This window comes from Balaenoptera acutorostrata, chromosome 4 (genome assembly GCF_949987535.1).
Source record: "Balaenoptera acutorostrata chromosome 4, mBalAcu1.1, whole genome shotgun sequence".
Lineage (NCBI taxonomy): Eukaryota > Metazoa > Chordata > Mammalia > Artiodactyla > Balaenopteridae > Balaenoptera > Balaenoptera acutorostrata.
The window spans coordinates 141,822,953-141,835,123 of NC_080067.1; the positions used below are offsets into that span (position 1 = coordinate 141,822,953).

The 12,171-nt window shown below is 45.4% G+C and overlaps 1 protein-coding gene across 7 annotated transcripts in view; it reads right to left on the bottom strand.

Annotated features, from left to right (window-relative positions):
- Positions 1 to 10,802, bottom strand: part of RUNX1 (RUNX family transcription factor 1) — a 243,849-nt gene extending 233,047 nt beyond the window's left edge. For 3 of the 7 annotated variants that reach the window (XM_057546112.1, XM_057546111.1, XM_057546108.1), the window contains exons 1-2: positions 10,580 to 10,802; positions 10,336 to 10,452 (exon numbers count right to left, since the gene is read on the bottom strand). In XM_057546112.1, coding sequence (XP_057402095.1) covers positions 10,336 to 10,393 — 58 coding nt within the window. In that variant the 5' untranslated portion in view covers positions 10,394 to 10,452; positions 10,580 to 10,802. Of the gene's footprint in view, positions 1 to 10,335; positions 10,545 to 10,579 lie in introns of those variants that run through there. The other 4 variants (XM_057546110.1, XM_057546106.1, XM_057546107.1 and 1 more) reach the window with 3 other exon arrangements.
- Between the last annotated feature and the right edge of the window lie 1,369 nt (positions 10,803 to 12,171).

The window sequence follows — 12,171 nt, forward strand, 5'->3', positions numbered from 1 at the left end:
AACCAACCCGGTTAACCGTACACTTGCCTAAGGGGGACGGTGGGCACATGGTGGGTGCTTTGCTAAGGCAGTGCTGGGTTTCTGGGTGAGAGAGGACACCCGAACCACAGGGCAGGAAAGAGCGTCCAGCCTGCACCAGTGAGGCCGCTCCGTTCCTGACACGTACCTGCAGCAGTTCTTCTCGGCTGTGGGCGCCACGTAAATTGTCTACTTGATGTTTCCACACAGAGAAAGGGACTTGGCCTGTCAAGAGCTGTGGTGTCTGACTAAGGCAAAGGAATGGAGCATGATTAGGGGAGGTGTCTGCTGATTATTTAGACCCCCAAGTGGAATCAGTCTGCCAAGTCCAGTGTCTGCAAAACTCTAGGGTCAGGAGGAGAGCTGACCCATTTTCTGTTTCTGACTCAGGTACTGACCAGTGGTGGGACCTCGGAAAAGGAAATGTCTGTGGTGCCCTAAGGCAGAGAGATGTCTAAGATGATTCCAGCCACATATATATAACTATATATATAGTTATATATAGTTATATACAGTTATATAGTTTCAGATACCAACTGAAACTATATAGGGTTATATATAGAAAACACACACACATAACTTAGAAAGTATCACATGGGACAATGTCTCATAGTTTATATGCCTTGTAGTTCATTTGTTATTTAAATAGATTCATCCACCTTTAGGATACAACTATTTCTTTGTTTTGAACACAACCTAGAGGGAAGCATGTAGGAGGTGTAGCTTTTTGTTTTTTTTTAATAGGACGTAATGATGTGGGATGATTGGCAGTTGAACAGCATTTCCATTGTTGGCATTTGTACTTCTTTACACGACCCCACCCCCTTCGCCGTCCTAATATTTGTTTAAGCTTGTTCAGTGATTGTTCCTCTCCTCTCGGACTTTGAGAGTCATAGCCATTCTGATCTTTATGAATGGCGGAGTCAATGATAATAAAGCAGCAGTGTGAGTTTCTGTTCATACCTATCAATGCCTAGATCATTTCGTCTCTGCCCAATCCTTCCGTGTTGCTCAGGCCAGATTGCAAGAGACAAGAGAGCAAACTCATAAAAGATGTGGCTATTTTTTCCCTTCCTCTTAGTTCCTCCAGACCCTTGCATATATATATATATTTATATGCAGTTTCAGGGTTTACAAACTGTACACTTTCAAAGTGGGTTAATGTCAGGTTCAGCTGTGACTGTTAGCAAGGTGGATGGGGCTAAACAGATGCAGCCTGCAGATGGTGTGGAATGAGGGGCCTCATGCACGTAGTTCAAAGTGCAAACAGAAGCTGTGTAATAAAGCAGCAAACTGTGGTTGGCATTGAAACTGCTCCTGGAAAAATGGCACCCTAACTCACGTATTTTAGTCTACATTCTCTTTTGCACGTTTTGAACCTGTAATAAAAAATAAACATCAAAGCCTATATGTGTCAAGATTTTTTGTGTGCAGAAAATGGAAATTATTCCTCCCCTGAGCAATGAGAGATTTTCTGATGACCTCCCTTAAAGATTTTCTGCTTAGCCTCCCTTAAAAAACTCACCCACAACAGCCTGTGACCACCAAACAGCGTGCAGTGTGCTCAGGGTTCTGACTTTATTTTTACTGAATTATAGTTGATTTACAATGTTGTGTTAGTTTCAGGTGTACAGCAAAGTGATTCTGTTTTGCATGTATATCTATATAGGTATTCTTTTTCCAGATTATTTTCCATTATAGGTTATTATAAGATATTGAATATAGTTCCCTGTGCTATGCAGTGGGTCCTTGTTGTTTATCTATTTTATATACAGTAGTGTATATCGGTTAATTCCAGGGTTCTGACTTTTGTTTGCTCTTTTTAACATATCCCTATTTAGCAACCTGACTACTGCAATATTTTCTAGATTGGTCTTTAGGATCTACTACTAATGAAAAAAATCTGAATTCCTACACATTTTCAGAAAAACTTAAGTGCTGATCAAGACCAACATAGCTCTCAAGGAGAAGAGGAGACAGAGGCTTGTTTGAGGTCCCAGGATATATTTGATTTATTGCTCATATCTTATAATTTTGTTTCCTATCAGAGATCAGAAAAGGTTTATTTTAGGAGTCCTAGTCTTCACAGAGGACATCCAAAAGACCAGGAGTAAAAGCCAGATGGTTGGCAGGGAAGGCAAGCAGGAGTTTTGCAAAATGTTGGGGTCACATATTTCTCCCAATGGACATGGTTTCAAGACTTAAGTTGAGTCCTTAACTTTGCATCAGTTTAGCACAGGCTGCAAGTTTACACAAAGGAGCATCAGACTTGAAATCAGCAGAGCCATTGAACAAGCCCAACTAGCCAACTGCGATTTCCATTTTGGGTGACCTTTTACCTTGGGGGCCCCTAAAATGTCTGGGGGAGCCCACTGTTTAAAAAGAAGTTCACCTGAAAATAGACACAGAAGGACCACGGGCTGGTAGGGCAGTGTTGTCCGCGAAAGCAGTGATCCTCAATGAATACTAATCTTGCAGCAAAGCAAAATGAAAGCTTTACGCTATTTCTTATTTCAGGGAAAAACTGAATAAAGGCTTTTTTTTTTTTTTAAGGCACTGACTTGTAGGGAGGTAGATTTGTATCCAGACTCAGGAAGTAGACAGGCCAGTAATTACGAAGCAAAAATAATCTGTAACTTGTGGAAATACAAGGTATGAATGTGTTCTATCTCCCAGATAGAGGGGTATTATCTGGTTGTCGTATTTCAATCAAAGGTAAAAACATCTTTAGGTAAATTTAAGGAGGGCGACTTAAAAGAAAATTTCCCTCAAGAAATTCTGTAGGAAAGAATTCTCTTAAAAAAAGATGTAGGGCTTCCCTGGTGGCGCAGTGGTTGAGAATCTGCCTGCTAATGCAGGGGACACGGGTTCGAGCCCTGGTCTGGGAGGATCCCGCGTGCCGTGGAGCAACTAGGCCCGTGAGCCACAACTACTGAGCCTGCGCGTCTGGAGCCTGTGCTCCACAACAAGAGAGGCCACGATAGTGAGAGGCCCGCGCACCGCGATGAAGAGTGGCCCCCGCTTGCCACAACTAGAGAAAGCCCTTGCACAGAAACGAAGACCCAACACAGCCAAAAATAAATAAATTAATTAATTAATTAAAAAAAAAAAAGATGTAGAGTGTGGGCTGTGGGGTTTTGAGAATTCAAAAGAGTGAGGAAGAGAAAAAAGGAAACTATTTCCAGTTACTAATAGATACATCAACCCAGGGGCCAGGTGTGGTGGCTCTTATACAAGCCGCACTCCCGTCCATACAAGGCTGGCTGTTTTTCTTTCCTAACACTGTGGGAGTCAAGGGTGCTTCTGGGTTTTGACCCTGAAAATAGGTGTAACCCTGACTCCCCTTTAACCAGCTCCCTGCTCCGCCCCATCCCATCTCCTGCCTGTTTTGCTTTCAGTAAGTCAAGAATAAAAGGGGCTGGGGGAGGGATAAATTAGGAGCTTGGGATGAACAGATTCACACTACTATATATAAAACAGATAAACAACAAGAATCTACTGTATAGCACAGGGAACTATATTCAATACCTTGTAATAAACTATAATGAAAAAGAATCTGAAAAAGGATATATATATTCTCTATATATCCTATATATATATATATATATATATATATATATATATATATATATATATATATAGTATGTATGTATATAACTGAGTCACGTTGTTGTATACCTGAAACTAACACAACATTGTAAATCAATTACACTTCCAAAAAAAAAAAAAGGACCTTTGCTTGAAGGTGCCTTCATTTTCTTCCATAAAGCAAAAAAAAGAAAAAAGAAAGAAAGAAAAAAAAGGATAAATATCACCCTCTCCCACACCCCCAGCATCCACCTGCAACTTCTAAGAAAGACTGAAGGAAGAACTTCGAGTTTCTCTGCATGTATTTTCAAAGCACTGTCCACATGGAAAACATAGGAGGTGAGATGTCACCTGGAGAAAACAGGATATCTGCCTGGGAGCAGTCTGACAAGCGACAAGTCTGCTGTCCTAGGCTCCTTCCCGCTAGAGACCCTGTGACATTGTTTTGGCCCACGAGATACATAAGGGGGAGTTGGCAGAGAGGGGCTTCCTTCCCTGAGTAAAAAGATGGAGCTTCACAAGGAGAAGGGTTTGAAGCCCCTCATCTCCTTCCTGCCTGGACAGGTCTGAGGTGCAGGCATCTCGCGGTGGAGCCAGAACACAGGGGCATCTCGCCGTATCAGCCCTGGACCACTTACTCCCCATCAATGCCTGGCTGCTTGAGCCACCGTAGTTGAGTTTCCCGTAATGTGCAGCCAAACGTAGTTCTCACTGGTAAATCCTACAAGAGCTTTACACCCTTTATGTCACTGTTAGAAAATGCAGCACTTCAGTCGGCTTTCGGATGCATGGTTTACTTTTCCACCTGAGTTCCTTCTCTCCCTTCTCTGGCATTGTTCAGTGTTATCAGGAGCGTAGAGGGGAGGAGGATGGGGGGAGAGAGATTAGGGAGCGAGAGATTCAGGAAGCTAAGAGAGGATGAGGGGTTGTGTCTCCTACGAAAAGGGAAGTCTGTGCGATCCAGGGGAGTGGCCATCTTACTAGGTCAAAGGTTACGTGAGGCTTTAAACTCTGTTTCATGTTCAAGAATCACCCATAGTTCTCTGAACGCACCCCCTGATTATGTTCACAGGCTGCAAAGCTCTTAAAGGAAATGTTCCCTTTCTACCACTCTGGGGCATCATCTTATGGGGGCGGGGGTGAAAGCAAGCCAAGAAAGACACATCACTTGAGGCTTATTTTATTCAGCAAAGAGGCTGAAGCAGGGGATTGGCGGCCCCAAGGAGAAGGGACAGGGGAGCTCAAGGAACAAGAGTTTCAGAAAAAAGTGTTTTGCAAATTTTAAGGTCTGTTCAGGCACCAGAGCAGCTTCTGGAGAGTTCTCTGAAGAATGGGGGTTGGAAAAACACAATTTTTTTTTGAGAGAGAATATGGGAAAATGCTTGCCACATGTGAAATGGTAGGATCGCTGTTTCCCACCAGAAAATAAAATAATTAAAAAAAAAATAGTCGCTTCATGTTGTTAAACTAAGAAAATGTGTGATGCATTTTATGGTACCTCCTTCTGACACGTTCAAAGATTTCGAACAGGAACTCTGTCATTCGGAGGCAAGCTTGTCTAGAACATTATTAGCCCCTTTTGCAGAACTCAAATGAGACGCAGAGATGTCTAATGACTCATCTAGGTCACTAGGAAGTTACCTGAGAAACTGAAAATTCGCTTGAGTTTCCTGTGAAGCCTCCGCTCCTGCCCTCAACACGACAAGCACCCGAGGTGCCTTCACTGCTGGGCTTTGACAAATGCATGCTCAGAAATGTCACCAGAAGCATGGAGCCAGGAACCTGCAGAGGGTCACCGGGCGAAGTGGCTTTTTCATTAAGAAGGGCCTTCAGGAGACTAAAGCGATACCAGGACCTCAAGGAGGAGAAACTTCTGTCAAGATTCCAATACAACAAGCCCCAATTAGCCTCGATATTGAAAAGCTAAGCCCGTGGAGTTACGTAAAGAGTGCTTGCTCTTCCTCTGTCCTCTTTTTGGTTACTTACAAGTAGAACAAGGGTAACATGGTGTTGAAGAGGTGGACCTCCCACACCCCACTGTGGTCCTGCCGCCCCACCTCTGCCCTGGGGGGACCCTCACCTAGACCCCCCTTCCCTCTCTTCTCGGTTCCAACCTTCCACACCATCTCCTCCCCAACCCCTGGGACTCTGTCTCCAGGGAGCCTCTCCCGGGGTCCCCCCACGGCATCGTGGCCTCTCCTTTCTGAGAGTAGACAGCTTTGACTGAGTGTCATCTTAGGAAACTGAACATCAGTAGCCATGGCTGACATCAACTGCCCGTTTTTTTTATGACTGTGCTGAGCGCTTCACACTGGTTGCTTAGTTCCGTCCATGCAGGTACTTTAACCATAGGTCCTACTACCATCCTCGCTTTACGCACGAGGAAACCAAAGCTCAAGAGAGAAGATGCTCTTTGGGAAAAGCCAGGAAAATGGAAAAGATAGAAAAGGGCATCATTGTACTAAGTCTGTGCCTGCCCCTCATTCAGCCCCTGCCCCTTCTCTTTCTGGTCCTGGCTGCTTTTACAAACTCCTGGGCTCTGTCCCCTAGACCGACACCCGCAAGCGTTTCCCTATTAGATTCTGCAAGTGCAGTGGCCCTGGAGCCTCCCTCTGCCACAGCATGACTTTCTTTCTCAGTAAAGGGGCAGAGCTTTCCAGGGTACACATGTCAGATCTACTTCAAGAGAAGAGAGAAATCTCCCGGCCATGAATTTGCTTCCAAAAGCGCTTCAAGTCTTCTTGCTGGTTAGGTTCTGGCTCAGCGGCTCCTTCTGAAGTTGCTTGTGCTCTTGGTGGCTCTCTGTGCCCGCGCTTGGAGTGTCAGCAGATGCGGGGCCTCCTGTGGCCTGTCCCCCACCCCCAAGGGGGGAGTGTGCCTTGGGAGGGTTTGGAATTACAGGGACGATCCCTGGGGAAGAGGCAGAGCCAAGGAGGTGGTGTCTTTTGGGGGACTGATTTTTGCTCTTTTAAAAAGCTTAAACATTTCAAAATTGCCTTGTCATTTTCAAAGGTTTCTTAGCATGCAAAGGAACTAAATGGCAAAGGCTCTGATTGTGAGTTTAGATAGATTTTAACACCTTTTTTTCCCCCTCAGTTTCAAAATGTGTGAGCAGTTTCAGAATGCAAAGCTGCATCTCACATGGGGGAGCTGGGGTCTGATTCTTCCACATCCAGGAGGGCACTTAGGAAAAGTACAGGTTCCTGGTGGGTCAGAGGGTATCAGATTTGCTAACACACACTGTTAGGGACTGAACTGTGTCCTCCCCAAGTTCATACGTTGAAGTCCTAACTCCTAGTACTTCAGAAGGTGACTGTATTTGGAGATTGGACTTTTACAGAGAAAATTAAGATTAAACGAGGTCCTTCGGGTGTGCTCTAATGCAATATGACTAGTGTCCTTGTAAGAAGAGGAAATTATGACATAGGTAAATACAAAGGAAGACCATCTGAGGACACGGAGAAGATGGCCTTCTACAAGCCAAAGAAAGAAGCCTCAGAAGAAACCGACCTCCTGACACCTTGAAACCTTCCAAAAAACAAAGCTACACCAGGATTCGCCATGAGATTGCTGGACTCCAGAATCATGAGACAATCCACTTCTGTCGTTGAAGCCACTCAGTCCGTGGTACTTTGTTACGGCAGCCCTAGCAAACTAATACAGATCTCACACGGTGTCTGATACCCAGTTAAGTCGACGGCTTTCTGTGATCTTAAAACTTCAGTAGAGCCAGAAGTGCCTTCATAAATATTTCTCTGAAAAAAGTGGCAAACCGAGGCTCACAGAGAAGCACACTTCACACGTGCTGACTTGGATCCTGCAATTCCTTTTGAGAGATGCCTCGAGAAGACAGCGGAGAGTCAGCCCCGCCGAGATTTTTACCTGTGGTTCTAGGAACTCGGAGGCATATTAGCATTCAGGCTTTGCATAGACCACTAAGCCACTTCTAAGAACAAGGCTACCTGAGGCATTTTGCAAAAACATACATGCCGATGCTTTTCCTCTCTAAGCCTACCGCAGCTCTGAGGGCCCACACGTGGTACCCCGCCAGGGGACCCAAGTTTGGGTCCTGCAGGGACTTCACGCCGTGAACCACGTGGGATCATGCCAGGGAATTTCAATCACACCTCATCTTCTTGCCTGAGCACATTCACTGAGAAGCCGGTGCAGTGGGACAGAAACAGAGCGGCCTTCTCTGTGGTAGACCACACTTGTTTTGCATGCCAGGCTCTCAGACTCTCGCTTGCCTGTCACACGGAAGGGAACAATGGTTTGCTGGGTGCCACACTTCTTTTTCCCCTCCATTTCCACATGGGTATCTTGCTAAAAATGAGTTACGGGTTTCCTCCTGTGAGAATTGCATGCACTGATAAAGGACCATCCCAGGAACAAAACAAGATGTTTTCCCCGCTCGCTCGGAGCTGCAGCCGGCGAGGGCACACACGCTATAAATTACAGGCAGTGAGAAATGACCACAGTGCTGGGAGCCGCTGATGGCCGGGCTGGGGAAACAGGGGTACCGACCCTGAGGAGGACACTTTGTTAGAGAGGAGGGCGATTCTTCTAGCATCACACTCTGAGGCACTGCCCACATAGTACCAAATGCCATGACATTCTGCCACCTTTCCAGCTCAGATGAGTGGTGTGGACAGCTAACGCAGACAATGTCAACCCTTGGCTTGACAAATCACCTAGATAAAGTGAGCTGTGAAAATGGCCAAGATTTCACTTTGCTTCTCTGAAATTCAATCGCAATATTATATTCTTGAGTTAGAGATTATGAGAGGCCCCGAGCTCCTTTTGAGAGGAAGGAGTGAAAAGACCTTTTCCCACGAGCCCTTCTAGGTCTTGGTTGGGGTCCTGGGGTCCGATCCATACTGCCCCCTTGAAAGCTAACTGCCACCGGTTCCTAACCTGGGGCGGGCTGGTGACTGTCCTGGGGACACAGCGGCTGTGGGGCTGCGTTAGAGGCTGAGCTCCCTGTCTCTCCCGGCGTCTGAGCAGGTCACCGGGTCCCCTCGCTATCTCTGCTGTCCGACCAGTAAGGACAGAAGGCAGGCCAGCACTGCACACAGAAATCCAATCTATTACCCAGTGGGATGTTGAAAAATTTCCTGAATCTGCCTTCCTGAGTTGATAGAATAGGAAACAATCATCGTCTGGAGGGGGTATTGAAAGCGGAGTCGAGGCAGGAAGATCTTTTTTTTTTTCTGTTATTCTACAAATATTGCTTCCTTGCTTGTTAGCGGCCTAGAGGAAATGCAGCGAGAGTCGTCCACAGCTTCCCACCAGCGGCCGGCGTTTCGGCCCATCGCCGTGAGGATGTGTGACTCATACGCATCGCATGATTCAACTTCACTAAAATGTCCTCAGCTGCCAGTAAAGAAGCACTTGAAAACCCTTTAATTTGAAGCTTTGAATCGGTTAATGACTTGCTTTCTTCTCCGTCTGAAATCCTACTGTCTCCCAACACACACACACACACACACACACACACACGCACACATCTTTGTCAAGTGTTTAAATTTCAGAGACCCGGAAACATAGAAGCTCTGTGACATCCACAATAGCGTTTGTTGTGACAAAGTGGCTGGCAGCCCTCTGCATTCTTCGGCTCACTTGGCTTGATGAATAAATAATGAGTCACAGATACTATTTGGGTGCGCGCGAGAGTTTGTAGCCAGAAAATTAATTATTTCCCCATCCCATCCATCCCACTCCATCCCAGCTCTGCCAAACCATCAAGCCACACTCCGCGGGCACCGGTCAAAGTGCTTGCCCCGGCGCACGGCAATGCCTCCGTGACATTTCCATGTTATTATTTGTGTTGGTTTATATTCCCAGCAAAGATACACAGAACGCACATGCACAAACACGTACTCATACAGTCAGAGCTCAACCACAGCTCTGTGTATTTCAAGAGGCTGGTTGCAAAAATGCAGACAGGTATCCCACAGTAGCTGCTCCTATTAGGAAACGGGTAATCTAATGACTTCAGCTGCCACAAACGCTTGACTTAGGCAACTTTTTCATTGCTCTTGGCGAGAGAAACCTCTGTACTCTTTGCTTTCTTTCTCTCTCAAAAGAAGCCGGCTGCCTCTTTGCACTGAGGCTGCAAGGAATAACCCAGCATGGCCCCATCCTAGGGCTTTCAACCTACACAAGTCTGCCCAGCTCCTGTTCTCTCTGCCTTTTGGAGACAACTGACTTGCTACTTTGTCCCTGCTGTTCCCGCCCGGGCTGTGAGCCTACCTCCGCCTCTGCCCTCCGCTGGTACCGGCCCTCCTGGCTGACCGGGCATGAGCCCACTAAAGCCCGGGACAGGCTGGCATGTGGGGCATACTGCATGCCCAGCGCAGAACAACTCAGCCCCAGTCATCCCAGGCAAGGGGCAACCGAAGAAAACCCAGAGAACTTCCTGCAAACTTTCTGATCTCTAGGATTTTAATCAGGAGCAGCCCAATTTACTTGCACTTGACAAAGTTCTCACCCACCGACTGAACCCTTCAACAGCTTAACTAAGTACTTATGAAAACATTTCTGCAGAGTGGCCATCTGATGAATTAGTAATCCAATAGTCTTGAAATCATATGCCCGAGTCTGAATTCCTCCTACCAAACAGACAGGGAACCGGCAGGGGCTCTCTCTGCACCAAATTACAACAGGCTGCTACTTCATTATCAGCAAAGCTGAGCAAAAGTAGATATTAAAAGCCCAGAGTGTACTCACCTCTCATGAAGCACTGTGGGTATGAAGGAAATGACTCAAATATGCTGTCTGAAGCCATCGCTTCCTCCTGAAAAGGTACCCTCTTCTGAAGGCGGGGGATTCAATGATTTCTTTTACCTTAAGAACGAAAACCCAAGAAAGGTCACTGTTTTAACCTCACCCCCAACCATGGTTTCCTACAGCTCCTTTTCTCCCCCCTCGACGCCTCTGGGGCTCCCCGAGCCTTATGAAAAAAAAAATGTACCTTTGCGAAGACAAATATTCAAATTGGTAAAGATTAAAAAAAAAAAAAAAGCGGCGTCTTGGCTGTGGGATGGAGATCATCAGAACTCTGCGAAACCCTGTGGTTTGCAGTCAGTGTGATTCGTCCTGCTTGCTGACCACTATGCCGGGCTCAGACTTCTGACACTGCCAGGCTACCCAACTTGTGGTTCTGTGGTTGTTTATGAGGCCCAAAGAAGTTTTCACACAACCCAAATTACAAATTTAACTGTTCCCCTTTCCACAGCCCATCTTAATTGGTTCTTGCCAATCATGTGACTTCAGTGATGTCAATTTTTTTTTTTTTTTTTTTTTTACTTTCTGAGCAATGCCCTTCCTTCCCTTCACCTGCCCTCCCCCGGGTGGTGCAAGAAAATAGCCGAGTAGACTTTGCAAGAGAGAGAGAGAGATTGTAGAAGAAAGTGACTCAGTCTCTTATTTTATCAATGGTCTTTGCTGATTTAGTACAACTTGAGTCCCGTTGTTGTTATTTGTGGTTTTGGGAACTCCTGATTATTTTGATAAAGATTTCATTGCTGCTTATTCAATAGTAATTCAACCCTAGCGTCGGGCTGCTGCTCAGACAGGATGTGGACCTCATCATTTAAGATGCTGGGCATTGGCTCAGGAGAATTCAGCCCTTGGTAAAGACGATCACGGCATAAGTGAAACTATAAAAGGAAAAAAAAACTAAAAGGAAATGTTTTGACGAGAGTCTGACCCCTAAGGGGGTCTAGCAACTTACTGGTATTTTAAAGCCTGCAAAAAGGAAAGCATTTTAATTTTGTGATCAAAAGACCATTTTAATAAAACCAAAAGTTTGTGGTTTTCTTCCTGCTAACTGGACATCTTTTCAATAAAGAGGTAAAATTATAGTACTCTCTTACACACACATATACACACATGTAACTTAGGAAGCTAAAGGAAAACAAAGAAAAGAGAGGTTCTGTATTTTGGGTCAAAGCAGTGGCTACCTTGCAACTGTTTATTTTTTGTTCTCACCCATGAAAGATCACTGTATTGCCTTTTCAATTCAAATCAGTAGGCTAATTCATACCTCTAGGTAAAACTCAGCCCGGGACTACTGTTAACTGTACTTTGAGAGCATTAAGAAGACCTCACAAAAGATAGAGGAACCAGAGGCGGTGATCCTCCAGAGCAAGAGGCTGATGAAAGAATATTATATAGCTCATCCTCTACCTTAGGAAGAAGACATGCCTGCTTGGAAGTGCTAAAAATAGGCTAATTTTGCACGTGGGCCAGCCATCCTGGGCACACATATTTATTTATTTTTCCTGCCCATTGGTTTTACCTACTAACAAATCAAATATTGATCTGAAGTTCCAAAATAAGCATCTCCTTTCCCCATTAATGACTTTATTTCTTTTGCTCTGCTCCATATACGTCAGCCACGGCACTCTGTATATAGTTTCAATGCACACAGTCAAGAGAAACTATGAGACATGAGGTTTTAAAATGCCAACCCTGGGTTCCAAGCTGGTCTGTGATAGCCAGCAAAGGCACTCTGTAAAGTCTGTACTATCAGGACAACTCCTCAGGTTTTCCCCTCATCTT